We start from the raw sequence: 23750 nt of genomic DNA on the forward strand, positions 1-23750 counted from the left end.
ATAGATGGATGATAGATAGGATCATGAATCTTAAAAACAGCTGTGTCCTTCCACTCAGTAATCCTCCTCCTGGAATTGTACCCAAAATAATGAACAAAAATACAAAATATGGGGAGCTACTGGAAATACTGAAGGGGCTTTGCACGCGAAACCTTTGCCGCTGTGGTTGCCAAGAGCTGGGAGAAGCAGAAGTGACCAGAAAACACATAAAATGAAGGAATGGTCACGTACAGTAGGGAATAGCTGTGCAGTGGAATCTTTTACGCTGTTAAAGAGTTCATAAAAGGCTAACAAAATAAATGCCCGTGAAAATGCTAAGTGGAAAAGATCAGGAAACAGAATTCTATGTAGCATATGATTGTGATTAAGAGAAATACTATCGTAGGAAAAAAAACCCTCAAAGGAAATACACAGAAGTGTGAGGAGGGATGGTTAAGTTGGGTGATGGGTGACTTTTATTTTCTTCTTTATACTTTTCTGTGTATTTCCCTCTTTCTACAATGAACCCTGGTGACTTCTAGAATCAGAACAATCTTTCAGAAACATCATATAAATGGTAGAATAAAAGACAGATGGTTAAACGGCTCTAGCTGTAAACACTGTACTTCAGAATAGGGGGCGGCAAACTGGTTCTGTAAAGGGCACTAAATGTTCCTGGCTTCACGGAGCACACGGATCTGTCCAAGTTCAACCTAGTGGCACAAAGGCAGGCGTGGGCAATCCGTAAACAAATGGGCATCGCCATGTTCACGTAAAACTTTATTTGCAAAAGGAGGCGGCCAGCCCTCGGACAGCCTGCCAAACCCTGCTTTCCTTGTATTTATCCAGGATGTTCATACCTGCACGTGAGTGAAGAGTTGGCTAAGCAAGTGCACATGGGGAAGGAGGGGGTGGGTGATGCTAAGGACAGTGTCACAGACGTCTCTCGGCTACCCAATCGCTCTAGAAAAGCCTATTTGTGGGTCTCCTGGATCTGCCCACTGCAGTCATTCACGTTAGTTTATTAAAACAGGCTCACTAATATTTTATTGGCTTGAGTCGACTTACAAATATTTTAAAAAATTGCCCAACCGGCGTGGGTCAGTGGTTGAGCATCAACCTATGAACCAGGAGGTCGCTGTTCAATTCCTGGTCAGGGCACATGCCTGGGTTATGGGTTCCATCCCCAGTGTGGAGCGTGTAGGAGGCAGCTGATCAATGATTCTCTCTCATCCTTGATGTTTCTCTCTCTCTCTCTCTCTCTCCCTTCCTCTCTCTGAAATCAATTTTTTAAAAAAATTAAAAGCCTCTGAGGCAGCGTCCCTGCAGGCGAGGCGTTCGCCGGAGAGCTGTGTGCAGGCACCTGGCGGACCGTACCTTCAGGCTGACGTCCGTCCAGTAGATGTGGTTGTTGGACACGTCAAAGTCCAGCGCGGAGGCCTCCTTGACGCCCGTGAGCGGGATGGCCACGTCGTTGTTGTTGGTCTCCAGGGAGATCCTGTGGATGGTGGCCCTGCTGGTGAACACGAGGAAGGCTTCGGGGACGATGCAGGTCTTCATGTCGCTCAGCAGCTCCAGGCCGATGGGGCAGCCGCACTTGGTGGCGCGGGGGGTGAAGAAGCACAGGTGGCTGCAGCCCCCGTTCTGGTCCGCACACGGGTTGGTCCCTGGAAGGCAACACACAGGCCCTACACGTCAGCAGCCCGGCAGGGAGCGTGCCATCGGTCCACGGTCACGTGGCTTTATTTCCACCAGACGCACATGGGGACCCTGGGTGGAGAGGGCGGAAGCCCAGGCCTTCCCTGGTACCGGAAATCGGTGACGAGGGTCCCAGCGGGTCCCCGTGTGCTGACTGGCTCTGAGCACACAGCGATCTGGGAGGCGGAAGCTAGTCCCATCCCTGGTTTTCCGTCGAGGAAACGGAAGTGTGGAGAGGTTAGTGAAGGTGACATAGTTAGGAAGTTAGGAAGCAGCTCCGCGAGAACAAGAACCAGGAGGTCTAGCCTCCAGGCCCGAGCTCCGACCCCGGGTGGACGCAGTAATGGCACAAGGCGATGACAAGACAGTCGTCCCTCCCCGGGCCGGACTCCTGGCCTGAGGATCGGACCGGAGCCTGAGACCCCACCCAGAGGCTTCCTCCGATTCACCGACTCTCTTGGCGACCTCAAGAACTCCGACGTGCCCAGGACGGCCAAACACCACTCTTTTTCACTCAAGTAGATGGTGCTCAGCATGTTCATTCATTTCTGGCCAGCCTGTCAGTCGCACTGATCTACTGGGGTGCTGTTAAAATTGGCTCTAACTTAATGTCAAGTGTTTCAGCTAAAAAAAGAATGCTTTTCCCCATCTCTCTCAGTAAATCCTGAGATGAGACAGAGAGAAGGGGGGGGGGGATGAGTCTAATTTCTCAACTTTAAATCACACCCTGTGGATACAGCTTTTTTAAATCATCTCTGGGGTTTTGTTTTTTTAAACCATCACTCACAGTGGTCCCACCACCCACATTGGTGACGAGTGTGTCTTACGCGGTGGCGGTAAAAGGGAGCGTGCGATTCCATCGTTTGTCTCAGGAGGGCAGGTGGGGACTAGGCCCTGAGACGCAGAAGCAGTGGCCGCCCCCGGGTCAGCCCCCACGGCCTCACCTCCGGGCCTTTGCTCAGCCATTCCTTCTTCCCGCAAACCCCACTCTCCACCTGCTCCTGAAATTCCAAGCTCCAATGACCTCCCAGGCATTCCTCTAACATCCCAGCCAGAGCCACCGCCTGGGAGCTAAGGGGAGTCTCGCCCACCCGACTGTAACTATTTGAGGGCGAAGGTCTGCTGAGCACCATGTGCAGGTGCTGTACCAGCCACAGGGCCTCCGCTGGGAGCAGAGCCCCTGCCCCATGGAGCCCGCAGCCCCCATCCTGGCCCAGCCCACCTGGACGCTGCTCTCTCCGATGTAGCTTGTGGACCTGCACTTGGAATCCTTTTGATAAAGAGACAAAACTGCATGAAGGGAGCTCTTTTGCAAATCTTGGCGATGAGGTGGAGGCAGACCCAGGCGTGAGTCCCAGCTTGGCCACCGGCCACCGTTAGCTGCGTGGCTTTATCTCCGCCTCCCCAGCGTGAATGGGCAATATTGTAATGAGCATCTAGGGTGGCTTTGGGCACTGAGGCACACAGCGAGCGCTCAGTAAGTGTTAGCCATTATTGTAACAGTTACTGCCAGCAGCACCCGTCCATATCCACTGCCTCGACACTACCCCCGGTCAGTACACCACCCCATGCCCACCCGTCCCTAACCACATATGCTCACCATCTCCTGCCCTGCCCAGACCACAGTGAGGCTCCCCAGCTGGACACGTATGCCCCCAAATGGGACCACCCGTGGACCAAAGGGCAGCCACAGCCCTGCCGCTTCCTCCGCACACCAGTTGGCACGGCTGACCCATGGCTGGAGGCTGACCAGACTCACCGACGACCTTGGCCACGTTCACGGCCTTGAGCCCCATCAGGTCGGGCAGCTGGTCGATGATGACGTCCCGGCTGGCCTTGACCTTGTGCACACGCTCGATGCTCCGCCGCTGCCAGTCGGTCCAGTAGATGAAGTCCCCCAGCAGCGTGAACCCGAAAATGTGCGGGAGCTTGTCCTCCAGGAGCATCCGCCTCTTTGTCCCGTCGACGTTGATCACCTGGCGGACGGAGACACGAGTCTGAACCAGCCGAGGCCTGAGCTGCCTGAAACAGGCCGGGCTCGACTCCGGGAGCCTCAGCTCCATCCGCACCTCACCAGGCCACCACAGCGAGGACCGGGTCAGGGCCTCTCCTCGCAGCCCCCCTCTCTGGGCGGCTGCTATGCTGAGAGGGGCAGCGTGGTTGGGTACAGGTGAGGCAAAAAGGTGGCTGCTCCCACCACTGCTGCTCAGCTGGGGGTGGCTGCCCGGTACCAAGGCCGGGTCTCAGCCCAGGGGTGGGCTCCACGGGAAGCAAGCCTGCCCCGGGCAGCACAGGGAGCCCGGACCACACTCGGACACAGAGCTGAGTCTCAGAGGTCCGTACAACCGCGGCACTGCGGGCCCTCGGCACCGTCACCCGCTTATCTACTGGGGTGCTGTGGACGAGCTTCCCGCCCGGTCAGGACCGGCTGAGGCTGAGGGCCCTCTGGTTCTGACTGAGCTGTGGCTCCAGGATGCCTCCCATCCCCACACACCAGCGCCGGTTACTCTGAGAGGCACAAGCCAAGCCCTGCTCTTGCGTCTGTGCTGATGCAAAGCACCAACCACAAAGGCCACAGAGGAGAAAACTGCCGTCCAACACAAAACGCCGAACCCCACCGGAACCGGAATGCACACACCGGCCAGGACGGGATTCTGACGACGGGGCACCGTGTCGAAGCTTCTGATAAAAGGAAGACGATAAAAACGCAACATCCAAGCGTGGGCTTTCCGGCCCCGATGAAAGCGACAAGCACATCAAAGCAGGTCTCAGCAGGCCTCCCGCAGACAGACGATGCTTCCAGCTCGTCAGAAAAGCGAAAAGCCCTCCGCTCTGCAGGCGGCAAACACCCGGGCAGAGCGAATGCGTGCGGAGCAGAAAGACTCCGGTCCTCTGTTGTTGGACGTTCCGGACAAAGCGCTGGCCAAGCGGCAGGGCCAGCCGCCAGAGCCCCCCCTCAGCTCTGCCCATGGGCAGGGCCCTGCACCCCATGGATCTCAGTTTCTCCACCGGAAACTTAACCCGGGGAACTTAACCAAGCGAAGAACAACAGCTGGGCCCCAACCTGGGGCCACTCCATCGGAACTGGAAGGCCCTGGGCCCAGGTGTGCGTCCTGCGAGCAGCCCAGGTGGGAGCCCTAGATTAGACCATCCCCTTGTGCCACGAGCTGGGGAGTGGCCGCCTCACCTGGAAGGCAGGCCTCAGGTTGTACGGATTTCCTACGGGACTCTGGGCGCCACTTCCTGGCCCCTGGGGGCACCAGTACAGTTGACCCTTGAGCAACACGGAGATCGGGGGCGCCGACCACCCCCGTGCTGTCGAGAATCCGAGTGTAACTTCTGACTCCTCCCAAACTTAACTGCTAATAGCCGACTGTTGACTGGAAGCCTTATCGACAACGCAGTTGACTGACACTTATTGTGTATACGCATTATATGACTGTATTCTTACAATAAAGTAAGCCAAGGGAAAGAAATGTTATTAAGAAAGTCATAAGAGAAAATAAATTACTGAAAACAATCCGCGTACAAGCGGACCCAGGCAATTCAAACCGAGTTGTTTAAGGGTCAACGCAGATGGCGGGTGATGGATTAACTCCCTGAATCGGTCTGGGTGCCGGTTCCCCTTTTGGCCCCACAACAGGAAGGTACAAGAAGGTGATGGAAACACGCTAGGTGGGCCCTGGCCGGCGTGGCTCTGTGACTGAGTGTCGGCCTATAAACCAGGAGATCACGTTTCAATTCCAGGTTCGCGCTCAAGCCTCAGTGGGGGGTGTGCAGGAGGCAGCTGATTGATGATTCTCTCTCATCATTGATGTTTCTCTCCCTCTCCCTTCCTCTCTGAAATCAATAAAAAATATTTTTAAAAAAATGTGTTGTAATGATTATTTTGAGGATTCTATTTGCCCACCGAACAGAGCCCAGGTCCTGACACACACATGGGCCGGGGGCAGGGCATGGGGGGCAGGGACAGGTTTGGCCTCTGCCAAAAGCTCAGAGCCCAAGGTTGGCTGGGCCGACATCTATACTGAACCGCTTCCTGACCCGACGCTCACCCGTGGGGACGGCTCACCTCAATTTTGTCCGTCTTGGCGTCTCCCCAGTAGAGCTTCCCCTCTTGCAGGTCCAGGGCCAAGCCGTTGGGCCAGCCGAGGGATGTGTTCACCAGGACACGCCGCTCCTGCCCGTCGAGGTTGGCGCACTCAATTTTGGGGTTTTCCCCCCAGTCTGTCCAGTACATGAGGCTGGAGAAGAAGAAGCACCTGTCTATGACAGTGTCTGTCTGTCTTGTCCCTGTAAGACCGGGGACTCTACAGGGACAGGGGTGCCCCAGGTCTGGCTTCACGCTCGGGGCCCCTGGACTGGAAGGACCAACAGAGAGCAGACGCCCTGACGAGGGACCCGGGTGTTGGGGGGCTGAGCGCCGAGAGGGAGGAAGAGGCCAAGTGGAACCTTCTCCAAAGAGCTGAGGGGCTCCCGTGTGCAAAGCAGGTGACACGTTCTCTGTGGCCCCGAGAAGCAAAACTAGACGCTGCGGTGGCAGCTCCGGGAAGAGGGTGAGCACTCGGACAACCTGCCTGGCTGTGCCCGACCCTCGGATCTCACACACCCGACTCCCGGCCCCATTTCCCCGGGGACCTGAGACCCACAGCTGGGAGGGGCCTTGGAGTCTGCTCCCCCACCCCCAGGGGAGAACAACCCCGAGCCACAGTCCCTACCCTGGGGCCGGCAGTGAGCGCCTCTGCCTCCCTGCCCCTCACACCCTTGCCCACTTCCTTGGGGGACAGTCCTGCCCTTGGCAGCTGACACAGAGCCGCATCCGTCTACCGGCCTCACCTTGGGCAAATCCCTTAACCTCTCTGGCCTTCAGCTTCCTCCACTGTTCAGCCTTCCCCACAGGGTGAGGGGGGAGGAGAAGACTTATCTACAGAAGCACATGACGTGCTCAGAAGAGGCCAGCCCCTGCGTGGTGAGGGCCGCAGCGTCCATCACTACTGCTGCCATTACTAGCCCAGAACTCACCCTGGGGACCGGTCCATTTTTCAGACACAGAGACTGAAGCCCAGGGGAGGAAATGACGCACCCAAGGTCTCCAGGGCTTTCTATACACACACACAACAGCCTGTCAGAGCTCCTCTAAGTCTGGTCCCCGGACCGGCAGCAGAAGCATCCCACCCAGACCTCCTGAGTCAGAGCTCGGGGACCAGGCCCAGCCATGTGCGTCTTAAGGAGCCCTCCTCGGGGGATTCTGACGCAGGAGGAAGTTCCAGAACTTCCGTTTGGCCTGGCTGCCAGCTCCAGCCAGGGAGGGAGGCCCCGCCGCCCCCAGCCTTACCCCATCATCGGGTGCAGCGCGATGGCGCGGGGCTCGTCCAGGTCCTCGGACACCAGGATCTTGCGGGAGGTGCCGTTGAGGCGCGTCACCTCAATGCGGTCCGTGCCCGTGTCCGTCCAGTAGAGGTTTCGGGCCACCCAGTCGACCGCGATGCCATCGGGGTCGTTGATCTCGGTGTTGACCAGCGTCTGCGCCCCCGACCCGTCCAGGTACGCCCTGCGGATGGCCCGCACCTCATCGTCCGTCCAGTAGACGTAGCCCTCCAGCGGGTCGTAGTCGATGGCGATGGCGTGCCGGATATCGTCGACCTGCAGGACGATGTCGGTGAAGTCTGGCGTGTCCAGCGAGATCCTCCGCAGGTCCGTCCGCCGCGCCAGCAGCAGCACCTCCTCGGCCCCTGTGGGTACACGAGCAGTGGGGTGAGGCCTGCGGCAGGACAAGAGACTGAGCCCGGGGTGGGCACGGCCGGGGAGGGGCTCGGCAGGTCCCCAGGGTAACGTTAGGTGACGTTCACTCGATCTTCCTACACAGTCACCAGTTCATCCTCTAAGGAGCTCTACGAGGCTGGCACTATTTGTATCACCACATGATAGATGAGAAAACAGAGGCACAGAGAGGCTAAGCAACCAGCTGAAAGCCACACAGCCATCTGGTGTCAACCACGGCACAGCGTAAGAGCTGCCTCACCAGCCCCAACTATAAGTCCTGCCTGGGCACTGGGCTCCAGACCCCACTGGCGGTCCCATTGGGCCCCACCTTCTCTATACGCTCACCCTGTGGCTCAGCTCAAATGCCACTTCTTCCCTGAAGCACCCCCCCTACTCTGCCTACCCCACAAGGCAGCCTCATGTCCCACAACCACACCTATCAGCGCACAGTACAAGGCAGCCTCATGGCCCACAACCACACCTGTCAGCGCACAGTCTGATTCCTTCCCAGGTGGCCGCTCGTGGACCAGGGTGAGCGCCTGGGACAGGCGCCCCGGGCTTCCTCTTTGTCACCCAGCAGAATTAACACCTGGTGCTGTCCTGGGTCCTCCCTGCGGGGGTTTACCAGAACTCCCAGCAGGAGGGGCACATGGAGCCTCATGTGGACTCGGGGCCCCCGGGGTGCTCCCAGCCCTGACCTGAACACCTCCGGAGACTGCGGGGTCAGCACGCGGCCCTCGCCCAGAGCTGGGCCATCACTCACTCATTTATTCTGGCCCCTTCTCGTCTCAAGGATCCACAGAACCAAGATGAGGCCCAGAGACCACTTCTGGTACTTTGGGGCCACTTACCTGGTTTGACGCAAGGCCCAGAATGGGGAGGGACCCCACTGAAGTCACACAACATGACAGGATGCAGACAGGGACAGGACCGCCGGCACCTCCCTCACACCCAGGCTCCCAGGCCCCCAGGCACAGCCAACTGCCCGGCCTCCTCAGCGCCTGGTCAAGCCATTGGTGGTCGGATCTCCTGTACCTCAACGCCAGCTTCAGGCCGCAAGGGTCAAGCCCTCCAACAGGTGCCCTGCATTTGTCCTGCTTCAAGGCCCAGCGGTCATCATCTGATGCCTCCACTAGAGGGCGCACACGTGCCAGCCACGGCTTCATGAACCCAGGACCAGGCAAACTGAGCCGGCCTTGGGGAAGGGCGGCGGCCGGCAAGGATCAGAAGGTGCCCCAAGTGCCGAGATCCAAGTCCAGATTTAGTTAGAGGGGGTCATGCAAGCTCAGATTTGATGTGTGTTGGAGGAAGAGGAGGGGAATTCTGAATTTCAACAGACTGTCTTCCTCTGGGCTCCATTCCCAAAATGTTCTGTTGACATCTGACCTGTCCTTAAAGGCCCCGGTCACAGGCCTCCTCCTCCCCTAAAAGCCATTCCCGCCTCACGGCCCCAGTGCATGGGCTGACCACACTCACAGACTGTCAGGCCGGCCCCTCTGCTTGGGCACCACCCATGGGGATTCTGCCCCCTCGCTCTCCGCAGCCCCAGCACAAGGCCAGGCTCGGAGCAAGTGCCAACGTCCTAGGACAAGCAGGGAGAATTCAGGGCGGAAACCTCCCGCACTGCCTCTGCTGTGTGACTGTGGGCAGGTCCCTAACCCTCTCTGGGCCTTGGTTCCCTCATTTAGAGTGAAGAATCAGCCCGACCCTGTCTAGCCCTGACATCAAGGAGACCTTACTCCACAGAAGGTTCTGGCTTCATCTGCCATGGCGGGGGTGGGGGGGGGGGGAGAAGCCCCCCAGGCACGACCAGAGCCCTGCCCCAGAGGGCATCTGCAAAACTTTCCAAAGAGGTTGCCGGGCTCCCAAGGGAAGGTCGGGCAGCCTCACTGCGCAAGACGTAAGAGTGTATGTCAAACCCCACTTGACCTCAAGTAGCACTTCAACCACAGCCCCACAGAAAACACTGGGCCCGATGGAAACCGACACTTGGCCCCAAAACACATTTGAGCCTGTTTTGCCTCTCCCTGTTCCCATGATCCTCCAGGCACAATCACCTAAAATAGCACCAACCTCACACCAACCCGATTAAGGCCCCTTTTACCGATGAAGAACTGATGCACAGAGAGGCAGGGTCCCCGCCCAAGCACACAGCAGCCAGTGGGAAAGTCAGGGCCCACGAGCACTCTGTCCCTGAAGCTGGCACACGCCAGCTGCCCAGCCGGCTCGGTCACCCCACCAAGACTTTTGAGGGCGGCTACTTTCATCCAGGTCCTGGACCAGGTGCTGGCGATGGGGGTGGAAAAAACGGATCAGCCCCCCTGGTGTCCCTGGGGTCCCAGGGCAGAGATCACCAGTGAATCAGGGCCAGGAAGGAAAGCTGGGGCACGGGGACGGTTGAGACCGGGGGGTTGGCCTCCAGTTCCAAGAGCTTGTGGGATCCGTGTGGCTGCGACCTTCGGCAGATTCAGGCAGAGCGTGCCCAGCGGGCACAGAGCCAGCAGGGGCTAAGTGTGCCCAGCCCCAGCCCTCCAGTTCCAGGTCAACACAAAGCCTGGAGCACCCCCCATCAGGGAACCCCACTATCAGTGCCCCTTAGAAAGAAGCCTCGGCGGCTGAGGTGGTGATTAAATCCCGGGAAACATTAGTGGGTGTTAATTGACTCAAGGGGGGGTCTCCCACACCCCTTCGGCTGCAGAAGCCTTTGAGGTTCTTATTTGGAGCTTTGCCCAGAAAATGAGAAAACTGCAGAGACCCCGATACCAGGAGGGAACCAGGGAGGAAGCCACAGCCCAGCCCATTTGCCTGATGGTCTGAGGCGGCCCAGACCGTGCCCAGCAGGGAGGTAGCAGGGCGCTCTGTCCAGGGCCAGGCCAGTGTGGGCGCCGACGGAGCCACTGGCCTGGGCCCTGAGGCCACTCACCGAGGCTGCTGCCCACAGGTAATCCCCGAAGGGTGTCCACAGCGAGGTCAGAGCAGCAGCCTGGCCTCGGGCCACCGGGGGGTGGGTGCGGGGCACGGTGCCGGCCATAAGGCGGACAGGCCGACCCCCTCCCGGGGACCAGACACGAAGCCTGGGTAGGAGTTTGTTTAAACACCAGGGAAGTGAACTGTTTAGAAACTAACAGTTTGGCCAAATGGCTTTCCTTGGGGTTGTCTAAACAAACAGCCGGCCTCACAGCGCGGCCAAGGAAAGTGAAACCTCCCCTCCCTGCTGGGCAGCAGTCCTGGAGCCTCCTCCTTGGGGGGCTCCTGACCGCGCCCCTTCCTCCCTGCACACACACCCCCAGGCAAGAAGGCAGCATCTCGGCCTCAGGGCCAAGCCCGGGCCGCAGGGCACAGGCCGGGTCAGACATGGCCTTCCTGGCAGAGGGTGTTCAGACCTGAGGGGCGGCCTGATGTCATCCCCCCACACACACACACTCCCTGCCAAGCGCCCTCCACCCCAGGACCATCCCTGTGCCAAGCCTGGGGTCACAGACAAGGTGAGACACAGAGAGGGGCGGCTGTAACACACGGCCACAAACTGGGGGGCTTATGCCAGCGGAAACTGACTCCCTCAGTCTGGAAACCGGAAGTCAAACATCGAGGTCTGGCAGGCCGTGCTCTCCGCAGGCTCCAGGGGAGGGTCCCTCCCGCCTCTTCCAGCTTCGGGGGGTCGCCGCTCCACTCCGGGGCTCTCGGCGGCCTCACTCCTCTCTGCCTCCATCTGCACGCGGCCTCCTCCCCGCGTGTCTGTGTCTACGTTTCCCCCTTACAAGGTCACCAGCCACGGGGCTGAGGGCCCACCCTCACCCCGTGTGACGATCTTAACTGGGTTGCACCTGAAAAGACCCTCTTTCCAAGCCAGGTCACCCTCACAGGTTCCTGGGGGGACACAATCCAACCCACACAAGCGGGGAGCAGAGTGTGAAAGGAAAGGTTTCGCGGAAGCTCCAAGGGAGGGAACTCCGGGCAAAAGCAACAGGCTGGGCAACAGCACGAAGGTCGAGCAGCAGTCCACCTGCAGCTGGCGGGGGCGGGGGGAGGTGAGGGGGGGGGGGCAGGACGGGCACTGACCTATCAACACCCAGCATCAGGCCGATCTCAGCAAGGAGGCCAGGGCCCACCGAGGGATTGAGTTGTCACACAGGCCACAGCTCTCCCAGGACAGCTCTGGGCGCAGCCTGGCGCACACAGCACGCTGCGCACACCGCAGGAGCCCAGCCGCAGGGCAACACGCAACCCTGAGACAAGCGCCCGGCAGGAAGCCCGCGCATGTGTCCGCTGTGTCACCTCTAGACGGCCCAGGCCCTCCCGCTCGCCTCCAGCGAAGCCTGAACGTGTTCCCTGCAAAGGGCAGGAGATGATCCTGGGCCTCGACTGTCTCCGCCACAGGCACCCATCGCTTTCACTGCGGCCCCGCCGCCGCCACAGGCGATGCGTAAGCAGAAGTGTGAACCGTTCTCTGTGGACACGGAACGTGAATGTCCCATCGTGTCCCACGTCACAAAACCTTCTCCCTGGGATTCTAACGTCAAAACCATCTTAACTCCCAGGCTGCACAGAAACAGGCAGCGAGCCTTCTGCCCACAGGCGGTTTGCTCACCCTCGTGTGAAAAGTACATGACTTCACAATAGCAGAGCGTACATTCTAGTGACGGGAACCGTGTGAGAGGGAGACTGGATTCAGAGAAATCGCCCATACGCTTCCCTCTATTTTCCTGTAAACCTCAAGCTGCTTCAAAATTAGAGTCTATTAATTTTTTTAATTAAAGGCAGGTAAGTCAATAAGAAAACCACCCAACCCCAGCAATGCTCAGGCGAAGACCATAAACACAAACTAACAGGAGAAACAACACAGGAGGTAAACGTGAGCAACGAGGCACCTCTCGGGGAAATGCCAACAGGAGAGGCCCACGGCCGCCACCTCGGGGTGGAGAGGCTCGCGCCCTCTCACTGTGGCTGCCACATGCCCCGCCTCCCAGGGGACCGACAGCGCACACACGCCCTGGACGGCAACGCGGCTCAGGGACCCCTCACCCAGCGAGTTCCCCCCGAGAACCCAGCCCGAGGCGCACGTGGATCCTGGTCACCGCTTCCTGGTCAGCGAGAGTCACTGTCATCTCTGCACGAAAACAGCAAAACCCAAACCAAAGCAAAGAGCCTGCGAACAGCCTAACTGTCCCACCACACACGGCGTCAGGTGACAGCAGGCCCCGGGCTGAGGGCGCCGCGCAGGCGCCGAGCACACGCTCTGGAGCAGGTCCGCGCAGGAAGCGCTTGTGAAACGGTCATCGGGGAAGTCAGACACGACGCCACACTCGCGATGTGAACAAATCCCGCAGAACCAGATCTGGACAAATCCCGCGGAAAGATGAACGAGAAACGCAGCAGAACACTCGGAGCAGCGATTTCTGGGTGGCAAAGTGATGGGTGGATTTTATTCTCGCCATTATTTTTTATGATGTTTTCCTTTCTACAGTGAAAACAAATGTTACTTTATAACAAGAAAACACCAAGACTTTTAAAACACGGGTGGGTGCACGCGTTTATCCCTCGAGGATCTGGAGGTCTAGCGGGGAGGCGCGTCGGACCTGGCGGGTCCCCCCGCGCGACGCGGGAACGAATGACCCAGGCCTGCATTAAACTGCCACTCGGGGACGATTTACGTGGCCTCGTGTTCTGAGCCGCGTGGGAGAAAAGAGCAACAGGAGGAGGGAGGAACGGGGAGGGGAACCCGAAGGTCCCCACAGCCTAGGAGGAGAGCCTGCTAGCAGGTCGGCCAGAGCGGGGGAACTGAGAGGTCGTCTCGGTTAATCTCCACACCCCAACGTGGGAAAAGGGGTTTTTGTGATGAGCAGAATAAGGACTGACCACAGCAGCCCAGACGGAAGTGGAAGGGCCCCCCCACCCATCACCCCGCAGGCAGAGTGGACATCACCACAGGTCCCCGATGAACCACTGCAGCTCCAAGGTCATGGCCCAAGGACGCCCCCCCCCCCAGAGGTCAGCACCACCCCATGCTGGGGATGGATGCAGAGAACAGCCTCCCTCGCCTCCCGGACACCCCTGCCAGGCCTGCTCCCAGGCCAGGCTCCCTTCAGCTGCCCCACAGCAGGCAGAGCCGACTTGGGCCACCTCCCGGGCCTGAAGCCGCGTGGAAACAGCCGGGCCCCAGCCCAGGCTGCCGTCCACTCTGCAGAGTCGAAGGCCATAAACAGCTTCACAGCAGGCAGGCGGCCGGCTTATTTTTGTTTTTTAGCAATTGATTGAGTTTCTCCACTGCCCCCCTGGGGTAAGTGGTTGGACAAAAGCTAAAACCGCAGCCCAGCATCCTGGCCCAGGAAACCGTGCCGAGTGACCACAGGGTCACAAGGCACAGAGGAAGTGGCCGGGCCGGGCGCTGGCTCCACTGGAAACCTGAGGCCCGAGCAGCTGTCCACCCGCCTGGCCCACCCCAGGCTCCCGGAGACGAGGCTGCAGCTGCCAGGAGCGGCAGGGGCACCGCCGGCCCAGCTCTAAAACGGGGGTCGCTCCTCTGCCCAGAGGCCTGGGGCAGCCAGAGAGCAGCAAGGTCAGTGCCAGCCTGGGGACCCCCCTGCAGCTGGCCCTTCCTCCCATCTCCGGGTGTCGGCCCCCGACGTGGTCCTCCGCCACCTGCTCTTCCCCCGGCCCCTGGGGCTGCTCACCACACGGTGGCACCTGACTTCAGCCCCATCCCCACTTCCTCTCTGAGTGACCTGGAGCAAGCACCCTGACTTCTGCTCCCTCACAGATAAAACCCAGGTATGGATAAGGCCCCCCAGCCAGGCGGGGAGGGTCCCCTGACAAGCCCATGTGCCCGGCAGCCCAAGGCCACAGCCCCAGCGCATGGTCCTGTGCGTGCCATAAACACGCATTGGGGGTCTGTGCACAAGGGGAGAGCTGCACACTGAAGGCTCACGCCCCGGGCAGAGATGGGCTCAACAGAGAGACAGAGACACATGAGCAAAGGTGGTTTGTTGGGCAAATTAAAGATGGGTGGCCCTGCCCGTCAGCGCAGCTCAGTGGTTGAGCGTCAACCTATGAACCAGGAGGTCACGGTTCGATTCCCAGTCAGGACACAAACTCGGGTTGGGGGCACGATCCCCAGTGCAGGAAGCAGTGGATCAATGATTCTCTCTCTCTCGTCATTGATATTTCTATCCCTCTCATCCTCTCCCTTCCTCTCTAAAATCAATACAAATATGTTCTTTTAAAACCACACACACACAAAGATGGGCGGCCCTGAAACTCAGGACCGTGGGTGTGTGGGGCTTGAGAACAGGCAGTGACCTCGGTGGGGAGGAGGCTGCGTCCCACCGCTCCGGCACGTGGCGCGGGTCTTTAAGAAGCCGTCCCAGTGCCTTTCTGAGCCAGGCACCCGTGCCGTTCCACAAACAGCAGGGACGCCCCTCCTGACAATCCCCTCTGTCCTCTGTGAGACGGCCTGGCTGGGCGCATGGACACGCCCCTCTGCCCTTGGGGCCCAGGCAGTGTAAGGCACGGGATGGGGTACAGACAAGTCCAGGGCTCAGCAGTGTGCCGGCCCAGCAGGCTCAAGAATAGGACTGCTGCCAAAACCGGTTTGGCTCAGTGGATGGATCGTCGGCCTGCGGACTGAAGGGTCCCGGGTTCGATTCCGGTCGGGGGCATGTGCCTGGGTTGTGGGCACATCCCCGGTGGGAGATGTGCAGGAGGCAGCTGATCGATGTTTCTCTCTCATCGATGTTTCTAACTCTCTGTCTCTCTCCCTTCCTCTCTGTAAAAAATCAATAAAATATATTTAAAAAAAAAAAAAAAAGAAGAATAGGACTGCTACCACCCAACCCACCCCGTGGTGGCCGTCCAAATCTCGGATCGGCTGAACCTTATGACAATGCCACCTCTCAGGCCCCTCAGCGGTTCACACGGCTCAATGCAAGGGCACCGCACTTCACAGTTTATAAGGCGCCTTCAGAGACATGACCGTGTTTGACCCTCAACGAGACCCGAAGATTCTGCATTTCACTGGGGTGACAGCCACTCCGTGCAGAGCCGAGGCCACACTCAGACGCCCGGATTCCCACCAAATCATGTCCCTCGGGTTAGCAAAGCGGGGAGAAGGAAAGGCCCCTCTTGGCGCAGTCAACCAGGTTGTTCCCGCGCTATAGGCACTCTTAGAGGTGACGAACCATCTTTCCCAGCACCTTCCTGGTCCTGACGTTGGTCCCAGGGGAAGCCAGAACCCCTCCCTCCTTTCCCAGAGGGGCTGGGGTGTCTAAATGAAGGTCTGGCCCTAACTGGTTTGGCTCAGTGGATAAAGCGTCGGCCTGTGGACTGAAGGGTCCCAGGTTCGATTCCGGTCAAGGGCATGTACCTTGGTTGCGGGCACATCCCCAGTACGGGGTGTGCAGGAGGCAGCTGATCGATGTTTCTCTCTCATTTGATGTTTCTAACTCTCTATCCCTCTCCCTTCCTCTCTGTAAAAAATCAATAAAATATATTTTAAAAAATAATAATAAATAAATGGAGGTCTGGGGCCAAGGGGAAGGGTGCTCTGGGCAGCAGGCACAGCAAAGGCAGAGAGCCGGGCGCTCAGGGGGTGGGATGGGAGGAGCAAACAGCCCACCTCTATGGGAACAGGAGGTCACGGGTGGAAAAGACCCTCCTAGTCTCTCTCTGATGACAAGCCGGCAGCCCAAGGCATCAGCCCCGCTCAACAGGGGCGCTCTGCGCACCACCCCAGGGCACGCGAACTTGCACGGGCAGAGGCACAGGGCCACGCTCAGAGGAACCCAGGCAGGGAACGGGCAGCCGTCACCCAAGCCAGGACGAGTATGAGGGGCACGCGACCCGGCGGGGCTGGGCAGGTGGGACTTCCTCTGGGCAGCCTGGGGCTCTGCCAGGACTTGGACCCGAGAAGCCCAGAACTTGACTCCGAAGCGAGGGGAGACATCTGAGCCCCGGGGCCACCTGGGGCCAGGCTGGGGCTGGGCTGGGGCTGCCGGAGCTCGGGGGACCCCGGGCAGGCTGGGGAGACAGGGCCAGTGTTGGGGTGGCTGCAGCGAGCGAGCCGGACCAGAAAGGAAAGGGCTATTGGGTCTCATCCCACAGCCCAGGACGACAGTCTTCTCTTTCCAAGAATAGGGCATGCTCTCCTCTCCGCTTTTATTCGACGTAAACGTTGGTCTTCAGGCTCTGACATAAAGAGCACGTGCTGTGTGGTTCCATTTCTAAAACGTTCCGGACCGGGCTAATCTGGTGCTAGAAGCCAGGACAGCGGCTGTGCTGTGGGGCGGGGAGGGGTTCTGGGTAGCGGGGAGGTTCTGTATCGGGTTGGGCGGTGGTTTATACAACTGTCAAAGCAAACCAGACGCACACTTAGAATCTGCACGCGTTACTGTCTGCAAGTTATGCCTCGATTTCCAACAAAATAAAAGTCAGTGCTCGGCCTTGTCATCCCATTTCCTGGGACTGTGCAATCTCACTTTCCTGCCATTAAAAATTCACTGAAAAATTCACGGTCCACAGCCGAGAACAGCAGCTGCCTTCCGTCGGCAGAGTCAACGCCAATCACGGCGCGGGTGGCGGTGGCGGGGGCCACAAGGGCCTCCTTTCTCTTCCCTCTGACCCACTTCCCTGATAAGTGACAAGACAGCCAGACTGGGAACAAATGCGCCCCTTATTCCTCAGCCCCGAGCCTCGGCTTAATCCGCCGGGACAGACGGATGGATGTGAGGGGCTTTGAGACGTCGGCCAGTTGTCAGTCTGCCCCTCAGACCCAACAGTGACGCCTCTGTTCCCCCCGCCCCGCCTCGGCCGGCCACATCCCCGCCGTCTTTTTGTTTCCTGTCCCTGCGAACATCTGTTAAAACTACTTCTTGGCGAGGTGGGGCAGGCAGACCCGTAAATCACGGCGTCGCAGCCGCCCGCCTGCCCGACAGCCCACGGTCTGGGTGGGGGACCGAGAACCCGCCCCGGCACAGCCCGGCCACCCTGGGCGGTGAAGCCCCAGGGCCCAGACACTCCCGTGAGCCACCTACCCAGGTCGTTCAGGCCCAGAGCAGGGTGGGGGGGAAGGGGGGTGCACTGCCCAGAAGCCCCCAGCGATGAGGAATGTGTGGGGACAAAAGTCAAAACAACAGGGGCACGTCCCACAAAGCCGGCCGCTGAGAGGCTGGAGCTAGGGAATCAGCAGGCCTCCTCGGACGGGGTGGTAACTCCCAAATAAGGCCCCGCTACTGCTGTTTTTAGCCCATTCCACATAATTGGAAAAACATGGGGGAAACCGAAGCCAGCTGGGCGCCTCAGCGGAGCAGCCTCGGAGGGGAGGAGGGGGCGGGGAGGCCGAGCGGGAGGCGGCGGGCGCTGAGATCGGGGCCAGCCCCCAAGGGCTCCTTGCATGCTGGTTTCCGGGGACAAGAGTCACTGGGTCCCCCCGAGTCCCCCCAAGCCCCTGGCCAACCTGGGGCCGCTTGGTGTGACTTCCTTCCTCGTCTCAAACCTCAGGACCCACACCAGGGCCACTCACCAGGAGGGGCTGGGGGACCTGAGACAATGCACCCCTGAGCCCAAAGGAAGGGATCCCGAGTCTCACGCTCGGTCCACGTGGACCCCACGTCCTGTCCACACAGGCATCCTGGACAGCAGCCTCTCCTCTGACCGCCGCCTCCCCACCCCTCCACCCCCATGCGAAGGGGAGTCCTCTGCGCTCCCATCTCACAGGCGAGGAATGGCTGACGCGACCAGCCCCACTCCACCTCCACCTGCGCTCGGCAGCCAGAGGGCCCGCCCCCATTCCACCCTCCCCTATGAGGGGGACGCTTGCACACCGCTGGAGGCCATACCCATTTCCCGGATCCGAGCATCACCACCACCTCAGCCCTTTTCTTGGGGAAGGCACCGACCCCCTATATAAGGCTGGCTTTCATTCACTGAGTCAGGAAAAAATGGAATTCTCACAAATTTTCATTTCAACTCCATGAAGCAGACACCCAAAGCGAGAGTCCCAGGCACCTAAGTCACGCCCAAGGTCCCAGCTGCAAATCCTGAGACATTCCTGGAGTTCTGGTGCAGGCGGGAGCCTCACCAGCCCCTTAACAAAAACTACCTGCACACGTCCCCATGGGCCAGGCGCCTGCACAATCCACCTTCTGGGAGGGAGTTGTGTTTCCCCTACTCCTTCCCCAAATGCCCACATGCAGCCTGGCCCCAAACACCCCGAGTGGGCGGAGATGGCGACCGATCCTGCCACCCGCCACCCCTCCCTCTCCCAGAGCAGACATCACAAGCCGATCCAACACAGGGCTCAGCCAGGCATCACCAATCAACACCAGATGCAGATCCCTCTTAGTCCAGGGCCAGGCCCAAGCCGGCCCTCTCCCGGCAGCACGAGTCAGAAACAGCAAAAACAGACAGAAGGGAAACACCCAACAGGGAAGCAGGTTCCAAGGGACGCCCACTTCCAGAGGAGCTCGCCGGGGCTGCCACCTGCAGTCCCGAGGCTCAGACACCACCACAGAGCAGGGGGCTGGCCCTTCCTGAAACAGTCGGCGTCTGAGCCCTCGGAGCACCGAGTGCCTGGAAATTCAGGGGGAGAATAAAAAGGTGGTGAAATACCTAAAGCCAAGGAAAGACACGGCGTGTGGGAGAAACCAAGGGAACCGGGGCGTGAAGGTCCCATCAGGAACCTGCTCTCCACCGAGCTTCCCCGGGGGTCATCACAGGACGACCCCACCGGGACGGACGGGGGAGACCGCTCCTGCCAGGGCGGCGCAGCCAGCGCCACGCATCTCACCTGCCTTGCACGTCTTGCCGTTGTCCTGCAGCTGCACGCCGGTGGGGCAGGCGCACGTGTAGAAAGGCTCCCGTGGGGACAGCAGGCAGAGGTGGGAGCAGCCCCCGTTGTCCTCCTCACACTGCGTGTGGACTGGGGGAAACGGGCAGGGTGAGAGAAAGTTCCAGAACAGGGCCCCCGACCTCCCATGCCCTGGGAGCCCCAGTGTGTCCCTCTGCCCCATCGCCATCCTCCTGGGGCATGGGGGGTCACCACGGCACCCCATCCCGCCTCCCCGCTGACTCCCACCACGCCCGGCCATCAGCCCCGCCAACTCCTCCCATTTCTCCCAGCCTCCCTCCCGGCCCAGGTGTGGGCATCTTCGCGCCCCCAATCTTCTACAAGAGGCCCTCGTCTCCTGCAGGGCCCCACAAAGGACACCTCCTCCAGGAAGGCCACCTTCAGCCTTTCCTGGCAGGATCTCAGAACCTGCCTATATGGATCATGACGGGGGACCTCTGGAACAGGCCCTACACTAGCCCTGCAGGGGGGCCCCAACCAGGCCGCTTCCCAGCCCACCCCTGCACTCTGCACATCTCCCTCTGCTCTAGCAAGTACCCCCTTTTTCCCCACTAGCCTGAGGATAGGCCTCCCCCAGACCACGGGCCCCTGGGGGGGAGGGGCACTAGCCCCTGCCCCACCCGCCCACCCGACTCACTGTAGGGCTGCCGCTCGGGGCTGAGCACTTGGATGTCCATGGGCGAGTAGAGGGCACGGAGGATCTCCTTGCGCTTCTCCCCAGTCCTCTTGTTGCAGGCGTGGATGGAGCGGGTCTGCCAGTCGGTCCAGTACAGCGTGTCCCCCGAGAGCGTCAGGGCAAAGGGGTGCGTCAGGCTGCCCTCCACCACCTTCTGCCTGCGGGTGTGGAGGAAGACGGGGGTGCACGGACCGGTTCAAAACCCGGTCGGACCCTGGGGCTTTAGGTCCACAATCCCTTGTCTGCAAATCCAAAAGTCTGAAAACTGAAAGCGTTTTCTCCTCATTTAACGGCCAAACCTGTGCATGGAGGTGGGGCTAAATCATTTCGATTTCACTGAGAATGAGCACTTTACATCTCGCTATAAAAATATTCACGTGGCCGATGGCAGATGCCACCCCAGACCCTGCTCGGGTGTGATGTTACATGAGGTGCGTGCGCTCTATTACGGTTCTAAATAGGAGTTGTGAAGTCCTCAAGCCCCCAGGATTCAGACATAAGACGATGGGCCTGAGTTAAGGACGCCTGCCAACCTCCAGCGTGGTCTGGCCAAGGCCCTGGTGGGAATTGGGGTGCAGTGGGGGCCCACAACTGGGCAGCCACTTACCGGAACGAGCCGTCCAGGTTGGCACGGTGGATGAAGCTGAGCTTGGCGTCGGCCCAGTACAGCTTCTGCTCCTCCAGGTCGATGGTCAGCCCGTTGGGCCAGTAGATGTCTGAGTCCACAATGACTTTCCGGGTGCTGCCGTCCATCCCCGCCCGCTCGATTCGGGGTGTCTCACCCCAGTCTGTCCAGTACATGTACCTAACGAGGGGGAGGGAAGGAGGTAACAGGTCTGCTTTTTGTTTTTATTTTCTGCCTCCACAAATGCAAACAGGAAGCAGAGAGAGTGAAGGTGCCCCAAAGTCTCAGCCAGCAGAGACAACCAAAGCTTAGGGCCTGGGCTATTGTTACTTCCGATTGGTTTTCTAAGCAGTTAGTAATACGTAAAATAATTTTTAACCAAGTTGGATAATCAAAATACACTATTTCCAATCGTTCTCATTAGCAATATATTCTGGGCACCCAATCTTTTTACTTATAGAAATTCTCCTTATTTTTTAATGGCAATTAGTACTATAAATTATTTATATAACTTCGCAATGGGTGTTTGAATTGTTATCTGATATTTTGCAACTATGACAATGCTGTAAACGAACCTCTTAAAGACAGTTACAGACGTGTGAGATGGAATGTAACTTAGCACTAAAACGAAACACCAAGGAAGGACCTTACAAGTACATTAAGTGGAAGAAGCCAATCTGAAATGGCTACACGCTGTGGGATCCGACCACATGACATTCTGGAAGACGTAGAACGGTGGAGACAGTACAAAGATCGGGGTGCCAGGGGCTGGTGGGGGGGGGTGACCAGGCGGAGCACGGAGGGCTTGCAGGGCAGTGACACCGCTCTGTCTGATGCTACGATTAAACCTCTGTCAAACGCACAGTATCCGCAAGGGAGTGCAGGAACTCTCCACCTTCCCCTCAATTTTGCTGTGAACTGAAAACTGCTTTAAAAAGTGAAGTCTATTAAAAAAAAAAAACACAACAGCACCATGTACGTGGAGTGGACACTCCTGGGTGGGATGGGGGGTGGGGGTGGGGTACTTGGTTTTGTTCATCCACATTCTCACGTTTCCAGCGAGGGGCACCCACCCACACAAAACCTCCACCTCCTCAAAGGCTTCCCATCTGATGGCCCAGCAAGTGAACGAAGACGCTAGGTGTGACCCCAGGCAGCCAGGTGACAGGTTCCAACCCACCAGCGCCCAGAGACTGTCCCAGTTTTCCACCTGAGTCTCTATGCAGAGAAGGGGGACGGTGTCGGATTCGCGGAGCCCCTCGCCCACTCGTGGTGCATGAAGCTCCCCGGGTGGCATGGTCTCCCAGTCCCCTCCCCCCGCGTGGGCACGGATCCTGGCGTCAGCAAACCCGTCACCCTGGGCCTCAGCGACTGCTGCAGAGACAGCGGCTCATTCACGCTGGGCCGAGGGGGGTGAGTTGGAACCCCAGCTGGGAAGGCAGGGGCTCCCAGGAGCCACCTGTGCCGTCACCCGCGAGGGCCTGCCCAGACGGAGGAGGCGGCGCCCGCGACATCGTGTGAGTCTGAGAACAGAGTTACTCCGTGCGCCCACGGGCTCTCTTCTGTGTGAGCTGCTTCTCTCTGTGCCGACCCAGGTGCCCCACCGCTCTCGGCCTCCATTTCTTCAGAGGTCAAACCACATCCCATTTCAGCAAAGCCCGAGCTGCCAACCCTCACGACCAGCGTGGTCATCAGGGAGAGGGAAATGATACGCATACAGCTGCCATGTGCCCCCCAGGGGAGCCTGTGACCACAGGAGCTGCGGGCACCTGAGCCCCCACCACCCCGTTCCGTGGGGTCATGCCGGCTTCTTGAGATGGGTCATCTCTGAGCCGGTACCATCACCACCTCCCTGTGAGGACTTGAAAATGAGCAGGCGCTTCGTACAAAATGCACCCCCTCCTCCCTGCATGGTGGCCAACGGCACCCAGCGGCGGTCACCGAGCTCCCCGGCCCCGGGCGGGGGGACAGACAGGAGAGAGCGCCTCTCCAAAAGGCCGCCGTCTCCTTTGTATCCAGGGAGAACTCGACGACACGGGGGAGCGGGAATTCCGCTCCCAGGGGCAGATGAGAAAACCGGGCTCTGCACGGCTGGCCCGCCCCAGGTCACGTGCCAGCGGCAGCTCTGGGAGCGCCGGGCGGTGCTCGGGTGAAGGCCAGGTCCTGGCCATCATATGACTCAGCCTCTGCCAGCGGCCTGGGGGTGGGTGCACTGTTCCTGGCAGCCCAAGGCTCGCAGGTGCTGGCGGCCAGCTCGGCAGAGGCTCCCGCCGGCCCGGCGCAGAGGCCGGTCTCTCCCCGACAGCCTGGAAGGGCCCGGCCCTCCTGCCGCCCGCCGCCCTCCGAGGAGGTGGCAGGAGGATAAATCTCCGAGCAATCCCCTCTCGGCCTCCCCGAGTGCTCTGCTGCGGGCAACAGGACAGGCCAGAAAACGGGAAGGCTGGGACCTCCGGGAGGAGCATAATTCACATTCCTTCCCCCGAGTTTCATAACAGAGGCCGCTGGTTTCCTTAAATGGGGAATTTGCGAGCCACTCGGTTACCAGAGACGGGCTGGCGTGGACGTGCTCTTGCAACGTCCTGAGCGCGGCCGCAGGCCCGGCCAAATTCCACGGAGGAAAATCAACTTCCGAAGGAAAGCAGTGCGGCCTGGGCTCTGTGCAGAGGCTGCGGTTGTGGTTGTGTTATTTTAGGGAAGGGCCGCTCTGCATTTTAAAGAGGGGGTTGGGTTTTAGCCCGGCTTTAACCGGGGACCCGGAGCCACTGCAGCCCCTCATGTGGCACCGGCCGGGCCTCCCCCAGCACTGGGCTGCTGTCCTCCAGGGACTCGGGGCCAGAGGGTCCCCCCACGGCCCACTCTGCCTCCCTGACACTGCACCACGTCCTGCTTCTGGGGTCCGTGGCCCCCCTAGCAGTGGGCTCGTGGTCACACACACACCGAGGTGGACACTGGGACGGAGGACCTTCCTGATGGGAGCCAGGGGTGTCCCCCCTTATCTGAGGGAGGACCCCCGGGGGGATGGTGTCACGGGAGGGCACCAGGAGATGGCAGGAGCTCCAACAGGACTGGGAGGAGGCAGAGCTGCTCCTCGCCACCTTGTGCTTGAGGCCAGGACGGAGGACAAAACCCGCTGTCCCCACTCGCAGGCAGCGTCCTGCCCCAGGACTCGG

The 23750-nt window shown here is 59.6% G+C and overlaps 1 protein-coding gene across 1 annotated transcript in view; it reads right to left on the reverse strand.

The window, feature by feature from the left end:
* LRP5 (LDL receptor related protein 5) overlaps positions 1-23750 on the reverse strand; it is a 62225-nt gene that overhangs the window by 23872 nt on the left and 14603 nt on the right. Inside the window, 7 exon segments of the mRNA XM_006102480.3 lie at positions 1357-1646; positions 3437-3653; positions 5750-5921; positions 7013-7409; positions 19220-19351; positions 19917-20113; positions 20563-20760. Coding sequence (XP_006102542.1) covers positions 1357-1646; positions 3437-3653; positions 5750-5921; positions 7013-7409; positions 19220-19351; positions 19917-20113; positions 20563-20760 — 1603 coding nt within the window.

The sequence above is a fragment of the Myotis lucifugus genome, unplaced genomic scaffold, assembly GCF_000147115.1.
Source record: "Myotis lucifugus unplaced genomic scaffold, Myoluc2.0 scaffold_415, whole genome shotgun sequence".
Taxonomy (NCBI): Eukaryota; Metazoa; Chordata; class Mammalia; order Chiroptera; family Vespertilionidae; genus Myotis; species Myotis lucifugus.